Source organism: Puma concolor, chromosome E4, assembly GCF_028749965.1.
Source record: "Puma concolor isolate L17-30 chromosome E4, mPumCon1.1.hap2, whole genome shotgun sequence".
Lineage (NCBI taxonomy): Eukaryota > Metazoa > Chordata > Mammalia > Carnivora > Felidae > Puma > Puma concolor.
This window is the reverse complement of record NC_141683.1, coordinates 38202248-38216510: the sequence shown is the minus strand read 5'-3', so window position 1 is coordinate 38216510 and position 14263 is coordinate 38202248. Positions and strand designations below refer to the sequence as shown.

At 35.4% G+C, this 14263-nt stretch overlaps 1 protein-coding gene across 5 annotated transcripts in view; it reads right to left on the bottom strand.

The window, feature by feature from the left end:
* RCOR3 (REST corepressor 3) overlaps window positions 1-14263 on the bottom strand; it is a 53861-nt gene that overhangs the window by 35282 nt on the left and 4316 nt on the right. For 4 of the 5 annotated variants that reach the window (XM_086693978.1, XM_086693979.1, XM_086693976.1 and 1 more), the window contains exons 3-7: window positions 8556-8633; window positions 5892-5944; window positions 3639-3800; window positions 2091-2215; window positions 1262-1340 (exon numbers count right to left, since the gene is read on the bottom strand). In XM_086693978.1, the coding sequence (XP_086550104.1) occupies window positions 1262-1340; window positions 2091-2215; window positions 3639-3800; window positions 5892-5944; window positions 8556-8633 (497 nt within the window). Of the gene's footprint in view, window positions 1-1261; window positions 1341-2090; window positions 2216-3638; window positions 3801-5891; window positions 5945-8003; window positions 8187-8555; window positions 8634-14263 lie in introns of those variants that run through there. The other variant, XM_086693980.1, reaches the window with a different exon arrangement.

The window sequence follows — 14263 nt, the reverse complement described above, 5'->3', positions numbered from 1 at the left end:
TTGGGTGTATTTTGTACAATTACATAATTCCTTGCTTTTATAAATGAGTGTGTATAACAATTTAGCCTTTGCTTAGTAACTTTAAGTCATCATTATTATCATTTTGAGGAATATGGGTGCTTTTCTAGCTGGGGATTCTTCCATCTCTTCCTTTGAGGCCGCTTTTAATTTTCACTGCTATCAGTATACCACTACTACAGACAGTCCCCAATTTATGATGGTTCCAGTTACAATTTTTCAACTTTATGATGGTGTGAAAGCCACAGGCATTCAACAAAAACTGGACTTCGAATGCTCCTTTTCCCGAGCTAGTAATACGCAGTATGATGCTCTCTCGTGATGCCGGGCAGTGGCAGTGAGCTGCAGCTCCCAGCCAGCCACGCAATCACGAGGGTAAACAACTGATTCACTGACAGCCATTCTATTTTGTCCTTTTGGTACAGTATTCAATTACATGAAATATTCAACACTATATTATAAAATAGGCTCTGTACTAGATAATTTTGCCCAACTGTAGGCTAATGTATGTTCTGAGCATGTTTAAGTTAGGCTAGGCTAAGGGATACTGTTCGCTAGATCAGGTGTATTAAATTTCATTTTTGACTTCAATATTTTCAACTTACAATGAGTTTATTGGGATGTAACCCCATTACAGACTGAGAAAGATCTGTAATTTCTAATTTGCTATAACATGGAACAAAAAAAGTATTTTCAAGAAAAACTATGTAACAAAACCAGAAAGCGTAATTTTACACTATACTATACTCATATTATATCATCTGAGGGTGGTTTTCTTTTCTCTGGATTAAAGACTAGGGATTGTGGCAGGGCTTTTATACTTCTAAGTGGATGAGATAACCCAGCAATTTTTTTTTTTTTAATTTACTTATTTTAAGAGAGTGTGCACAGAGGAGGGGCAGAGAGCAGGAGAGAGAGAATCCCAAGCAGGCTCCTTGCTGCCAGCACAGAGCCTGACGCAGGGCTTGATTTCACCACCACAAGATCATGACCTGAGCCAAAACCAAGACTGGCATGCTTAACTGACCGAGCCACAAGGTGTCCCCCCCTGCCAACAATTATTTAAACTATTGGCTAACTAGGAGTTCTAGATATTACTTTTTTTTTTCAAAAACCTCTAACACTGAAACTTACTACTTCCTATGCCATTATATAAAAATGTTTTCCTTAACAAGAAATACGATTCATTCTTTTTTGCATGGATTTGTAGAACAACTATAAGCACTCTAATGATCATCATTACCTCTTTCTTGGCTTCTTTTTTTGGATCATAATCACTATCATTTCCATCCATTGGGTGTGTTTCTTCCACATCATCATCGCTGAGAAGAAACAAAGATCAGTAAACTTAATTCCATTTTTATTCTATTCCAGGGCTCTTATCAAATTGCAATACACCTTGCCAATAATCTCACTAAATATTCCCCAACAAAACACGAGCTGTCTTTGGGAAGATGAGCTTCTTAATTTAAATTTCTGTAGTATTTGGAAACATTGATCCTTTTGGGCACATATAATCATTTTAGCAAACATTTCTACCTAAAAAGCAGAGACCCAATAGGAAAAATATTTAGAAAGAGTATCATTGGGAAAGAGAACACATATATTAATTTGATATAATACTCATGATTTCAGTTTTCCAGTTGGAGGATAAAGACAAACACCAGCAAAATGATTTTATATCACCAGAAAGTGGTGAAATAATGTGGATGTCAATTACTCAGGTTACTGTACTCAGGCAAGCCATGTTCTAGAGACTATACTTCTTAATGTATTCTAAAATATGTATTGAATACAGCAATACTAAAAGAAAGCCATCATGAGTACAGTTAAACACAGCTCCAATATAACTCAGCTGCAAGTTTGCTGGCTATGACTAACAGTGAAAGAGTTGCAGGAAGTTCTTGCTCTTAAGACTTCTGATCACTCAACTCTTCCTGTCAGAGCAGAAACATGAATGTAAGGTTAAAAAGTATTTACAATGTGTTGTGATAATTTTTCTTCTTTGGGAAATGTAAGCAATCCAATCCAATGTCTCTAACAATATAACTATATAAAAGCATCCAACCTACCTGTCACCCTGATTATGTCTATTGGCTAGTTTACGAGCCTGGCGATCCATCAAGCTTGTCCTAGATCGAGTTTTTTTCCAGGAATAGTAATATTTTACAAGGCTAGCAATTGTCTTATCTGGAAGCTTGAAAAAAAAATCATGTCAATATCAGCAAGTTTAATTCATAAACTGATTAACAGAATGAATAATATTTCTGATATTATTCTTTGATACTTAAAGTGATAGATGAAAAATATTTTCATGGGTACCTTTATGAATTATAGAACTAAAAAGTGCTGTTACAGTCACAGGAAACCGTCACACCTGTGTCACTGACATTTCTGAATGACTATTCCTATTTGTTCTGGGGGGGAGGGGAGAGAAGAATGTCACAAACTAACATGGTAACAATGCACCTAGATGTCCCTCGGTATGATGTTAGCATTTCATACATATTTTCCTTAAAGAGTTACTTTTTCCCTCCTCTATAAACTGGAATTTTTAAATTGATACATAATCAATATACCAGGAAATTCACCCATTTAAAGTTTACAATTCAGTGGTTTCTAGTATATCTGCTAAGTTATGCAACCATCACTCTTTAATTCCAGACATTTCCATAACTTCAAAAAGAAACCCCATACCCATTAGCAGTTACTCCTTGGTCTTCTCTTATCCCAGTCTCTGGCAACTAGTAATCTACTTCCCGTCTCTATGGATTTTCCTATTTTGGACCTTTCATATAAATGGAATCATACAATATGTGACCTTTTATATCTGGCTTCTGTCACTTATCATAATGTTTTCAAGAAGAGCTATTCAATTCTTAACAATGAATTCTTTTAATCATTTTGTTTTAAATCCAGGTTTTAAGATGATAAATAATACAAACAGACTTTAGCTACCAAATAAAGTCTTTGGGTATTAAAATGACTAATGATCATGCACTGATTTGTCATCCTAGCAAACAAGGATACGCACTCCCAATGAAAAAGGCTCTCTTCAGTTAATGGAACACACTTATATATATTTGTAAACATTATATAATTTTTCATCCATTCATCCATTAATGCAGCAACTTCTCAGGTTTATATTATTTTGACACCATACTAAAAATTTAAAAAATAGAAATAAAGGGTTTTTCTCCTTAAAAAAAGGCAACAGCACCTGTGCAATATTGAAATACAGAACTTTAAAAATTGATTTTCATATCCAAAGGAATATAAATTAGAAAATAAAATCCTAATGTTAAAAAATGAAACATTTAAAAATAAAATTGAAATTATGATTTTTTCCCTAGAACAAGCACATTTAATAACTCTATTACACATACATTTAAGCCAAAACAAAACATGACTTATAATGAAATAGCACATTAACTGTCATGCTTTAGAATGGCTGTAGAAAATAGGACCATAAGCAAGTATATAGGTATTTTAAATGTCAAATATTTTTAAAAATGGAAATTAGACTGAAAACTTTTTTGTATTTAATAATCAGAAAGTGTTTAATGATAGCATAAGATATCTTTCAGGTATGAAACACAGTAAAACCAAAATTACCATACCATTTGCTGAATCCTGTGAAAGCTTTTCCCATGAAAACTAAAGGCTTGTTCAAACAGGACTTTATCTTCCACTGTCCACTCATCCGGAAAGGGAGTGAAATTAGGGAGATCAGCAAGGGACTTCTCAATGTTATGTTTATGCCAGAACAACATGCCAAGTGCCTTTGAAGAGAAATCATTCCCCTTTGGTTTTAATGGACTTATGTTCCATCACACTTAAGAGAGTTAAACACAAATTAGGTTAAAATCTTAAGCCTAAGACTTCAACTGAAAATACACTCACAGTTTGGGGCTTTTAATCAAGGATGCCCAGGTAGCAGACCTCATTTATTTATTTCTTTTAAAACAGGGCCTCAGAACAGTGAATGGTCTTACATACCACATTTGCTGCATAATCTAGGAAAAACAGTGAGCTGAGGAGAGTGACTATAATTACTAAAGCAGGTTTGTAGGCTCATATCAAGACTCTGACCCACATTTACTCATTTGTCAATGTGTAGAGAAAAACATGCTATAAGGAAAAATATCTAGTAAATATGGGAATGAAACTATCAATCATAACACAAAACTAGAAGTGTTCAGTCAAAACATAGTCATGTTTTAAGTATTAACCTTTTAAAAGTATATCACCAGCTCAATAGTTCCAAGGAGTACCTCAATTGCAACCTTATTATTTACCATATATATTTCTTAAAGTTCTTCATTATCATAATATACACAAAAAATTTTTATGAGGCATATTAATAACTCCAATGACTTGTTTACCAAATCATAAGAAAGCATGAAATGGGTAATTTCTAACTATTGCACAACTTTCCCTTCTACGATTAAAGTAAGTCACAGACCTTTACCTTTACTATAAGGTACTAACACATTTCATTTTTTAAGAAGAGATATAGCAACTTTTTAAATAATGAGTTTTAAAATTAATTTTTGTACTTTGGTAATACTCCTTTAAAATGAATAAGAAAATTAACATATGTGCTGTCACATTTTCAAGGATTAATGCCTCAAACATTAAACAAAAAGTCAAGAATTAAAAACAAAATATATAATCAAAGGCTTCAAAATTCATAAAAAAGGTAACTACATTTAGATAAACATCTCGATTTCACAGAAATGATTTCTTAGTATTTAACATGTTAGACTATAAAGTTAATTCTCAAATAATACAGGTTATCAATAATTTGTTTGTTTTACTATTAATTCTGATAAAGGTCATTCCAATAATTAGCTGAAGAGATTTAAAAATCTCTTATTTCATTTTTAATTTTTCATATTCTTCATTCCCTCATTATTAGAGATAATGAACCATCTGCTATATAGATCTTTTATTTTTTTAAATTTTCTTTAAAGTTTATTTCTTTATTCTGGGAGACAGACAGACAGAGAGAGCAGGAAAGGGGCAGAGAGAGAGGGAGAGATAATCCCAAGCAGGCCTTGAAACGTCAGTGTGGACCATGAGATCGTGAGACCATGACCTGAGCCAAAACCAAGAGTCAGACACTCAATCGACTGAGGTACCCAGGAGCCCTGTCCTTTTAAAGCTATCTGATTTTGGGGCGCCTGGGTGGCGCAGTCGGTTAAGCGTCCAACTTCAGCCAGGTCACGATCTCGCGGTCCGTGAGTTCGAGCCCCGCGTCGGGCTCTGGGCTGATGGCTCAGAGCCTGGAGCTTGTTTCCGATTCTGTGTCTCCCTCTCTCTCTCTGCCCCTCCCCCGTTCATGCTCTGTCTCTCTCTGTCCCAAAAATAAATAAACGTTGGAAAAAAAAAAAAAATTAAAAAAAAAAAAAAAGCTATCTGATTTTTAAAAATGTTCTTTATGAATTATTTTATTCAAAATTTAAAAGTCTTAAACATTTCTTTCAATAAAAAGTTTAACTTGTAGGTCTTTTAGATTAAAAGATCACAGAAAATTACCTGTACTCAATAAATAAATAAATAAATAAACAAACAATTCCATTTTTTGGTAAACATTTGTCAGAGTCATCCTAAAGGCTTTCAGATACTTTTAGAACTCACAGTAGAGTAAAAAACAGAAACACTGAAAGAAAAATGTTCAAGTCCTTGAAACAAAAGTGTTTATAAAAGCAAAATCCTTTATTCTGAAAGGTCAGACTTTGCTAGGACTTTTGTGGTATCTACAAAATTGGTTGAACTACACTTTCTTAGGACAGAAACAACCAGGAGATATTCTTTGGATTCACCAAGTATTGAGGCAAGCTTTAATATCAGAACATTTCTCTACACACCTGTTCCACGTTGTAGCCATGTTTCTCTTTTGCAATTGCAATATATTCATCCACTGCAATGAAACAATATTATATAATTAATTATTATTTACTTCATTTTCTCAGGTCTACATTTTTTAACAAAGTGAAAAAAAATAGCTGAATTCATTTTCCATGAAGTCATTACAAAAAAAAAAAAAGACTTTTACTTCTAGGAACAGGATTAGAAGCTTACTTGGTTTAAAATTTTACCTACTATGATTTATAGCTATGATTATACAGCACATATGTACTAAATTCAATGACATTACACAAGTATTTTTGTGTACAAAAAAGACCAATTGGTATGTAGTCTATAGAGCCTAATACATGTAAAATATTGGATAATTTCTTCATTTTCTGTTGCAATCTTTATTTGAAGAGACTTAGCTGTTTCAGACCCCACCTCGTAGTAAGAGTTGGCCCAAGTCTTTACCTTCCCCTTTCTGATCGCTGTACAAAGGACAGTTTATCTATGGTTTTGCCAGCTATACATAATAACACATTTAAGTGTGCTTCAGTATCCCTAAATTTTCTTCAGCTCTTCCTGCAGGCCATATAGAAGGTGTCTAAATATTCCATTTTCATTCAACTTCCATATGTAATCAAGCCAACAGAATTACTTAGATAAGCACAGCTTCAATGATTATGTACTAGGTATTTCAAGGCCTCATTGCTGAGACATCTGCCATTTCACATTCAGCAGGACTCGGTTTTATGTGAAATCCATATAGTCACTCCTATCTGATCCTTTTTTAAGTATATTATGTATTTTTTAATATATAAAATTCTCCTTTAGCATATTTGGAGAAGCAGAGGTTAAGAATTCTGATCCCAGAACAGCTAGTTTACCAGGGCTTGATTCTCAGCCTTGCTGCTAGTTTTTTGACTTTAGGCAATTAACTTGACCTTTTCATACCTTAATTTCCTCACTTTAAGACAGTATCTTCTTCCTAGGATTAAATGAGCTAATATACATCAAGTACTTAGAATAACAACTGACATAATCTTAGGTACTTTATATGAGTTTGCTATTATTAGTAGTCAATATAATATAGCTTAATATATAAATAAGATATTATAACAATAATGTTGTTAGAATAACAACTATTTTTTATGGATGCTACTATATAGTTCCCTAGTGCAGGGATCCAAATATTGGTGCAGAAAACCCAAATATTATATTTCATTTAGAAGTTCACGTAGCATTAAAACACAAGACAGGTCTAAATACATGCTGATTAACTTTAACAAAAATGTCTTACAGTTCTATAAACAGAAGGCTAACCAATACCAGTTAACTTGTGGTTTTCAACCTGGGCTATGCATAGAATCAGTGAGGAAGCTTTTAAAAAGTAAGTCCAGACTCCACCCCTAAAGATTCTGAATTAATTGGTTTGAGATAGAGACTAGACATCAGTACTGTTTTTTAAAAGTTCCCCCAAACGACTCCAATGCACAGCCAGGGCTGAAAACCACTGCACTAGATGTTCAGTCTAGGACATTCTACATGGATACCACACAATCAGGATATGGTGGCTTTCTGAATTTTGTTTTCCACTTTGCTAAGAAATGCACCATTGTATAAAACACTGCTAAGACAGCAAAAGCCATTGATACCCTGATGCTCAGTTTATGAATGAAAACCTTTGCTTGTAATGAGAACTGAACCAGAGAAACCTGATAATCTGCTTCAGGGTTCTCAGTATACAGTCCCAGGCCAAATGTACAATTTTGTGTTTTCTGTTAAGAATGCCTCAAGGGCATGTAATTCCTAGATTACCAGCTAGACTTTTTTGTTGGTATTCCATCAAATAGGAATTATCAGGTATGCAACATAATACTCGATTTTCCATTTTTAGTTCTCTTATTGCATCAATAAGTATGCTTAGACTTATGCACATGATATATAAGACATCATTAATTTTCATGGGACTAAATAAACCATCATGGGACATCTTTAAGATTTAGCAAATATTTTTAAAAGACAAGCTTATTTTATAGCTGCAAGAATAATTGTGTGGTGGTTTTTGTTTGGGTTTTAACAAATTCAATGATAACTGAATGGAGGGGTGGGTATCTTAGTTTTGTTACCTGCACGTTTCCTATATCTGATGTGCCGCAAAGGATCAGGTCCGCTACATCACATTGAAGTCTAAAGCCACACCATGATTCAAGAAGTGCATGGTCAATGATCCAGAAGGTCTCCGTCCAGAAATGGAGAGCTCAAAGATGACCTGATTGATGGCTGCTGAAGTCAGTTCTTTCCCCTTTCCTCTTTAAAATGGTAATGATAGTGGGGTCTTTGAAGTTTGAAGGCATTTCTTTACAGCTCCATATACTGAGGAAAAGCCTGTGCAGATGTCTACATAGTAACTCCCTCCCCTGCTTGAGGATTTAAGCAGCAATGCCATCAGATCCTAGGTATTTTCAGTCTTCCTGGGACTGACACAAATTGGAACGATCAACCCACTATCTTTCAAAAGGAAAAACATTCTAATATAACAACCTCCATCAAAACACAAAACAAAACAAAAGCAAACCGTTTTCTTACGAGAATCTAAGCAACCCAAAACAAATATAGGTTGGATTTTGAATTGGTTGATAGATCCCTATGGACATAACATTCAATTTCAGAAAACTTACATTTGGTATCTGGGATACTGTGATACGGAGACCATACAAGCATTCCTCCATTGTCTTTATCTGTGTATTTTGTAGCACCTGGGGAAAAAATTGATTACTTTAAATATGATGGATTTTATTTACATTCAAAATAAATATAAACAAAGCAAGCTTTATCTCTATTTTAGTATAGTACCTGCAAAAGGACAAAGAAAGTACAGGGAAACAGAGAAGGAAAACAGGCTCACATTAAATATACTAAATATTTCATTTATGGAATTGAAGAAAATTTCACAAACACTAAAATTTACCCCCAATAAAGTTTACACTCTTTAAATTAAAAAAAAAAAAAAAAAAACTTTCTTAAGTACATTATATAGCCCTAATTCTTGGCAGGTAATAAACCTGGTTTGATCTTCTGTACATTACTTAGGGGTCATTAAAAACTCTTTTTTTTAAAGTTTATTTATTTTTGAGAGAGAGCATGAGCGGGGAAGGGGCAGAGGGAGAGGGAGAGTATCCCAAGCAGGCTCCACAATGTCAGCAGAAGCCCAACAGGGGGCTGGATCCCACAAACTACAAGATTATGACCTGAGCTGAAATCAAGAATCGGGCACTCAACTGACTGAGCCACCCAGGTGCCCCAATTCTGACGTTAAAAACTAGAGAATACATCAGGTGGTAACTTATTTCTGTTTTGCCCCATATCTAAATGGGCCAAGATTACCATAATTTAAAAATACTTATGCCTGCTTTTTAAGGTTTTCATTTAGTCTTATTCCTTGTGAATCTGCCAGCTATTCTTTTTCTTTTTTTTTTTTTTTTTTTTTTTTTTTTTTAAAATTTTTTTTCAACGTTTTTTATTTATTTTTGGGACAGAGAGAGACAGAGCATGAACGGGGGAGGGGCAGAGAGAGAGGGAGACACAGAATCGGAAACAGGCTCCAGGCTCCGAGCCATCAGCCCAGAGCCCGACGCGGGGCTCGAACTCACGGACCGCGAGATCGTGACCTGGCTGAAGTCGGACGCTTAACCGACTGCGCCACCCAGGCGCCCCCAGCTATTCTTTTTCGGCATTTTCATTTATTAGTTTATATTTATAAAAGTATGTACTCTGTGTAAGAGGAAAACAAAGTAAAAAACTGTAAAAGTTAATAATGCTGTTGAAATGTAACCTGAGAGTCTACCTCTAACGTAGATGCACGCCATTACTGTTTCTTATTTCTAATCTGTTATAATCTAAAAAGTCAGAAAAATCAAGCTCTATTGGAACTGCATGTAAAATAAGCACAGAATGGATGTAAGGCTGACACAGCTATCCCAATGCCAAGTACATGCCCGTGGGTTCTGTCTTTTAATTACTTGGTGGTCTTTTTCTGGCTTCTAATTCCTAGGTGCATTCAAGTTAATTAAAACCATCAAGAAATGAAGCATTGTTGCCACCTACTCACTTGAAGACTTGTGTATGAATATGTCATAATTGACTTTTATGAGGTGTTGATAGCTACCACCACTAATGGCAAGAATTCCAAAATTGTTCACATAAAACATTAACAGAATTCTCAGGTTCAACTGTAATCATTCATAAAGTTATAAGATATTTGGAATAAAAAACATTCACTTCCAGGGGTAAAGAACTACTACTACAATCTCAAACTAGAGAAGTTATCTATCCAACAATAATTTAATATAGTTCAATAGTTTTTAATTTTTGGAGAATCATTACACATCACTACTGTATATGTATAACCAACAAATTATAGTTAGAGAATGATATATGTGATATATATGAAGCTAAAATTGTTGAAAAAATATATGTGTTTTACTGTAAGGAAAAATTAAGGATGGAGAAATCTGAAATGAGGGAACACTACCAAAGTAGTAGAAAAACCATAATTACAAGTGAATCGAAAAGCAAAACCTACTGCAATTTGTCATAAAGGTCTTCAAAAAAAGGTTTTTTAAAAATCTTTATTCATTTTTGAGAGAGAGACACACACACACAGAGTGCAAGCAGGGGAAGAGCACAGAGACAGGGAGACACAGAATTCAAAGTAGGTTCCAGGCTCCGAGCTGTCAGCACAGAGCCTGACGCAGGGCTCAATCCCACGAACTGTGAGATCATGACGTGAGCCAAAGTTGGATGCTTACCCAACTGAGCCACCCAGGCATCCCTGTCAGAAGTATCTTTAATAAAAGAGGACGAAAGTAAAAGCTGAAAATTTACAAAAATGCAAGTTAGGAGTACATTATGAAAAATTCATATTCAATGAAAACAAATTCCAGGTTTTTTTAAAAAAACTTCAAAAGTAAGATCTAAATTAAATTTCTAACCACATAAAATACAAACACAAAAGCAAAACAGGCAGCCACTTGATGGAAATAAAACAGACATGCTATCTAAGTGTTAGAAACCTTTTATCTACTGCTATTTCTAGTGAGTATTCTAAATTTCAAATCTTTAACATGGCACTGATCCTTTTTCACAATGGATTATGACAATAAGATAATTTAAATCCTACTTAATAGAATAAGGAATGCAACAAAGGTTTCCATAAGTCTCAAGTCTTAAGAGCACATCATGCTTAATATTTAAACATATTTCCTTGCATTTGATTCCTGCATTAAAGAAAATCTTAATTAAAATATCTTCCTGAAATGTCTCTCCTTACACAGATACAAACTTTTTTTTTTTTTGTATTTTTCCCTATGAAGAATAACAGTTAAGTTTCCAAAAAAATTCTTAGCACTGTAATTAAGGGCCTGATCTGACAAAAACTGACATCCAAACTGTGGGGACTAACAGCTCTTCTAATATGGGGGTAGGGGGGTGGTGCTAATAAGGGAGAGTAATCATGTCTGGTAGTAGAGAATGCCTAATTAGGCATTTCACAATGTTCTTTTCCTAACCCTTGAACTAGACTTCACCATTTTCAATCATGTATGTGTCAACTAGGCTTAAGAGATGATTGATGTTCATAGGAAACGAGATATTTTAGCATAATGGTTAAGAGTGTAACCATTATACAGCCAGACTCCAAGTCTGAATCCAACCTCTGCCACTTCCTAGCTTTATCATCTTGGGGAAATTTATCTATGCTGTCTGTGCCTCAGTTTAAACTCTTCTCTAAAACATGGATAATGAGGGTTGCCTGGGTGACTCAGTGAGTTAAGTGTCCGACATTGGCTCAGATCATTATCCCGTGGTATGAGTTCAAGCCCTACATCAGGCTCTGTGCTGACAGTGCAGAGCCTGCAGCCTGCTTCATATTCTGTGTCTCCTTCTCTCTCTGCCTCTCCCTCCCCCTGCACTCTCTCTCTCTCTCTCAAAAATAAATAAAACATAAAAAAAAAAAAGCTACAATGATTGAGAGTATCTACTTCACAGTATTATTTAAACATTAATGAATTATGGGGCACTTGAGTGGCTAAGTCAGTTAACCGTCTGACTTTGGCTCAGGTCATGATGTCACGGCTTGTGGGTTCAAGCCCCCATGTTGGGCTCTGTGCTGACAGCCCAGAACCCGGAGCTTACTTTGGATTCTGTACCTCTCCTTCTCTTTCCCTGCCCCTCCACTGCTAGTGTTCTCTCTCTCTCTCTCTCAAAAATAAATAAACTTAAAAAAAAATTACGAATTAATGTATGCTAAGTACCCAGCATCTAGTAAGCTTTACCCAGGACATTTCTAAGCATAAGTATATGCTTATTGAAAACAGTTCTTTCTTGAGTTCCCTTCTATCTCTGAAACGGCTTCTAGTCACTGTATCAATCAGATAACAACATAAATGAACACAAACAGCTGATGCCTCCTCTCACCAACCCCTTGAAAATGAGATTGGATAGCTGAAGTGACTAGCAACTCAGACCTGACTCCTCTCCTACAAAAGAAGAGGAGAAAGTAACTTGTATTATTAAAAACAATGTACCCCTCAGGATGCTTTGCATCCCATAAAGTTTTATCCTTTCCATTATAAAAGTTGAACAAAAATATTAAAAGGACATAAACTCAATGGTTATTTTTCTTTTATGTGTACTAATATTTAACATTATATCCCCAAACTGTCTGGTACTCAGAAATAATACTGAGAATCAAACTTGACTCACCACAAAATAATCCAGTCTTAGAAGTATCCTATCTTCTAAAGAGATGAAAAAACAAATAGAAACCTAGACAGCAAGCTACCATCATGTAAAAAAAACTATATAGTAGCAGGACAGTTCTGAAAACAAAATTATTAAACGGTTTTTAAAAGCATGAAACACTTAAAAACTTAATCCTTTTGAAATGTTTTAGATATCCTTAACTGCAGTTGATAAAGTACATTTATGAGACCAACTGGGAAAAACCAACAACTAAAAACCAAAGGTATAATTCTGATAAGCCAGGATTTCGACATCTATAGGAAATTTCAAAATAGGTACAAAAATAAAAATCTTCTATTTCTTCTCAGATTTAAGACATTTAAAATAAGGATTTTGACTGAAATCCTGGGATAAATAGTCTATATAAAGAACTTAAATCCTAGGGTGCCTGGGTGGCTCAGTTGATTGAGCATCTAACTCTTGATTTCAGCTCAGGTCATGACCCCAGGATTGTGGGATTGAGCCTCACATCAGGCTTCATGCTAAGCATGGAGCCTGCTTAAGATTCTCTCTCTCTCTCTTTAGGGGTGCCTGGGTGGCTCAGCTGGTTAAGTGTCCAACTTCAGCTCAGGTCATGATCTCATGGCTTGTGGGTTTGAGCCCTGCATCAGGCTCTGCGCTGACAGCTCGGAGCCCGGAGCCTGCTTCAGATTCTGTGTCTCCCCCTCTCTCTGCCCCTCCCCTGCTCATGCCGTCTCCCTCAAAAATAAACATTAAAAAAAATTTTTTTTAAAGATTCTCTCTCTCCCTCTCTCTCCCCCTTTGCCACTCCTCCCCATTCTCTCTCTCTCTAAAATAAGAATTTAAATACTGAGAATATGAAGACATACCAAATATATATTTTTAAGAATTTTTTAACGTTTATTTCTGAGACAGAGAGAGAGAGACAGAGCATGAGCAGGGGAGGGGCAGAGAGAGAGGGAGACACAGAATCTGACAGGCTCCAGTCTCTGAGCTGTCTGCACAGAGCCCGACGCAGGGCTTGAACTCACGGACCGCAAGATCATGACCTGAGCCGAAGTCGGACACTTAACCGACTGAGCCACCCAGGTGCCCCCATACCAAATATTTTTTAACATTCTGCAATTTATAGATTTAATTCACCACCTTCAAACTGGGATAAACAAAGACTTTCCAAGGAGTACATGAGCATAAATAGATTTTATGGGAATCAATTTTCCCTTTAACTTCCCTATGTTCCCTTTCCCACAAAATCTGCCTAAGAACTCACCTGCAGTCTAAGCTGTATACTCATTCTACTCTGACCCTCTTCACAAATACCTTCTCTCACTTAAAAAAGCAGCTCTCACCCCCTCCCACATCTGACAAGAGTACACTGCCTAAAATCTTAAACCTCCGTAGTGCCAAACAAGGGGTGTTTGCAAGGCTCTCCTTTACTCAAGGCATCATAGCTATTACAATTTCAATCAATTACACAATAATTGTAATCATTCAAATCAGAAGAGACTTAACACTTAGAACCTTAGGTTCACAAGAATACATATTACAGTGGTAGAGATCAATAAAGCACTTCAAGCAAAAAAATATAAAATCCTGTGGGGGAAATGCACGGAAATGATGTAAA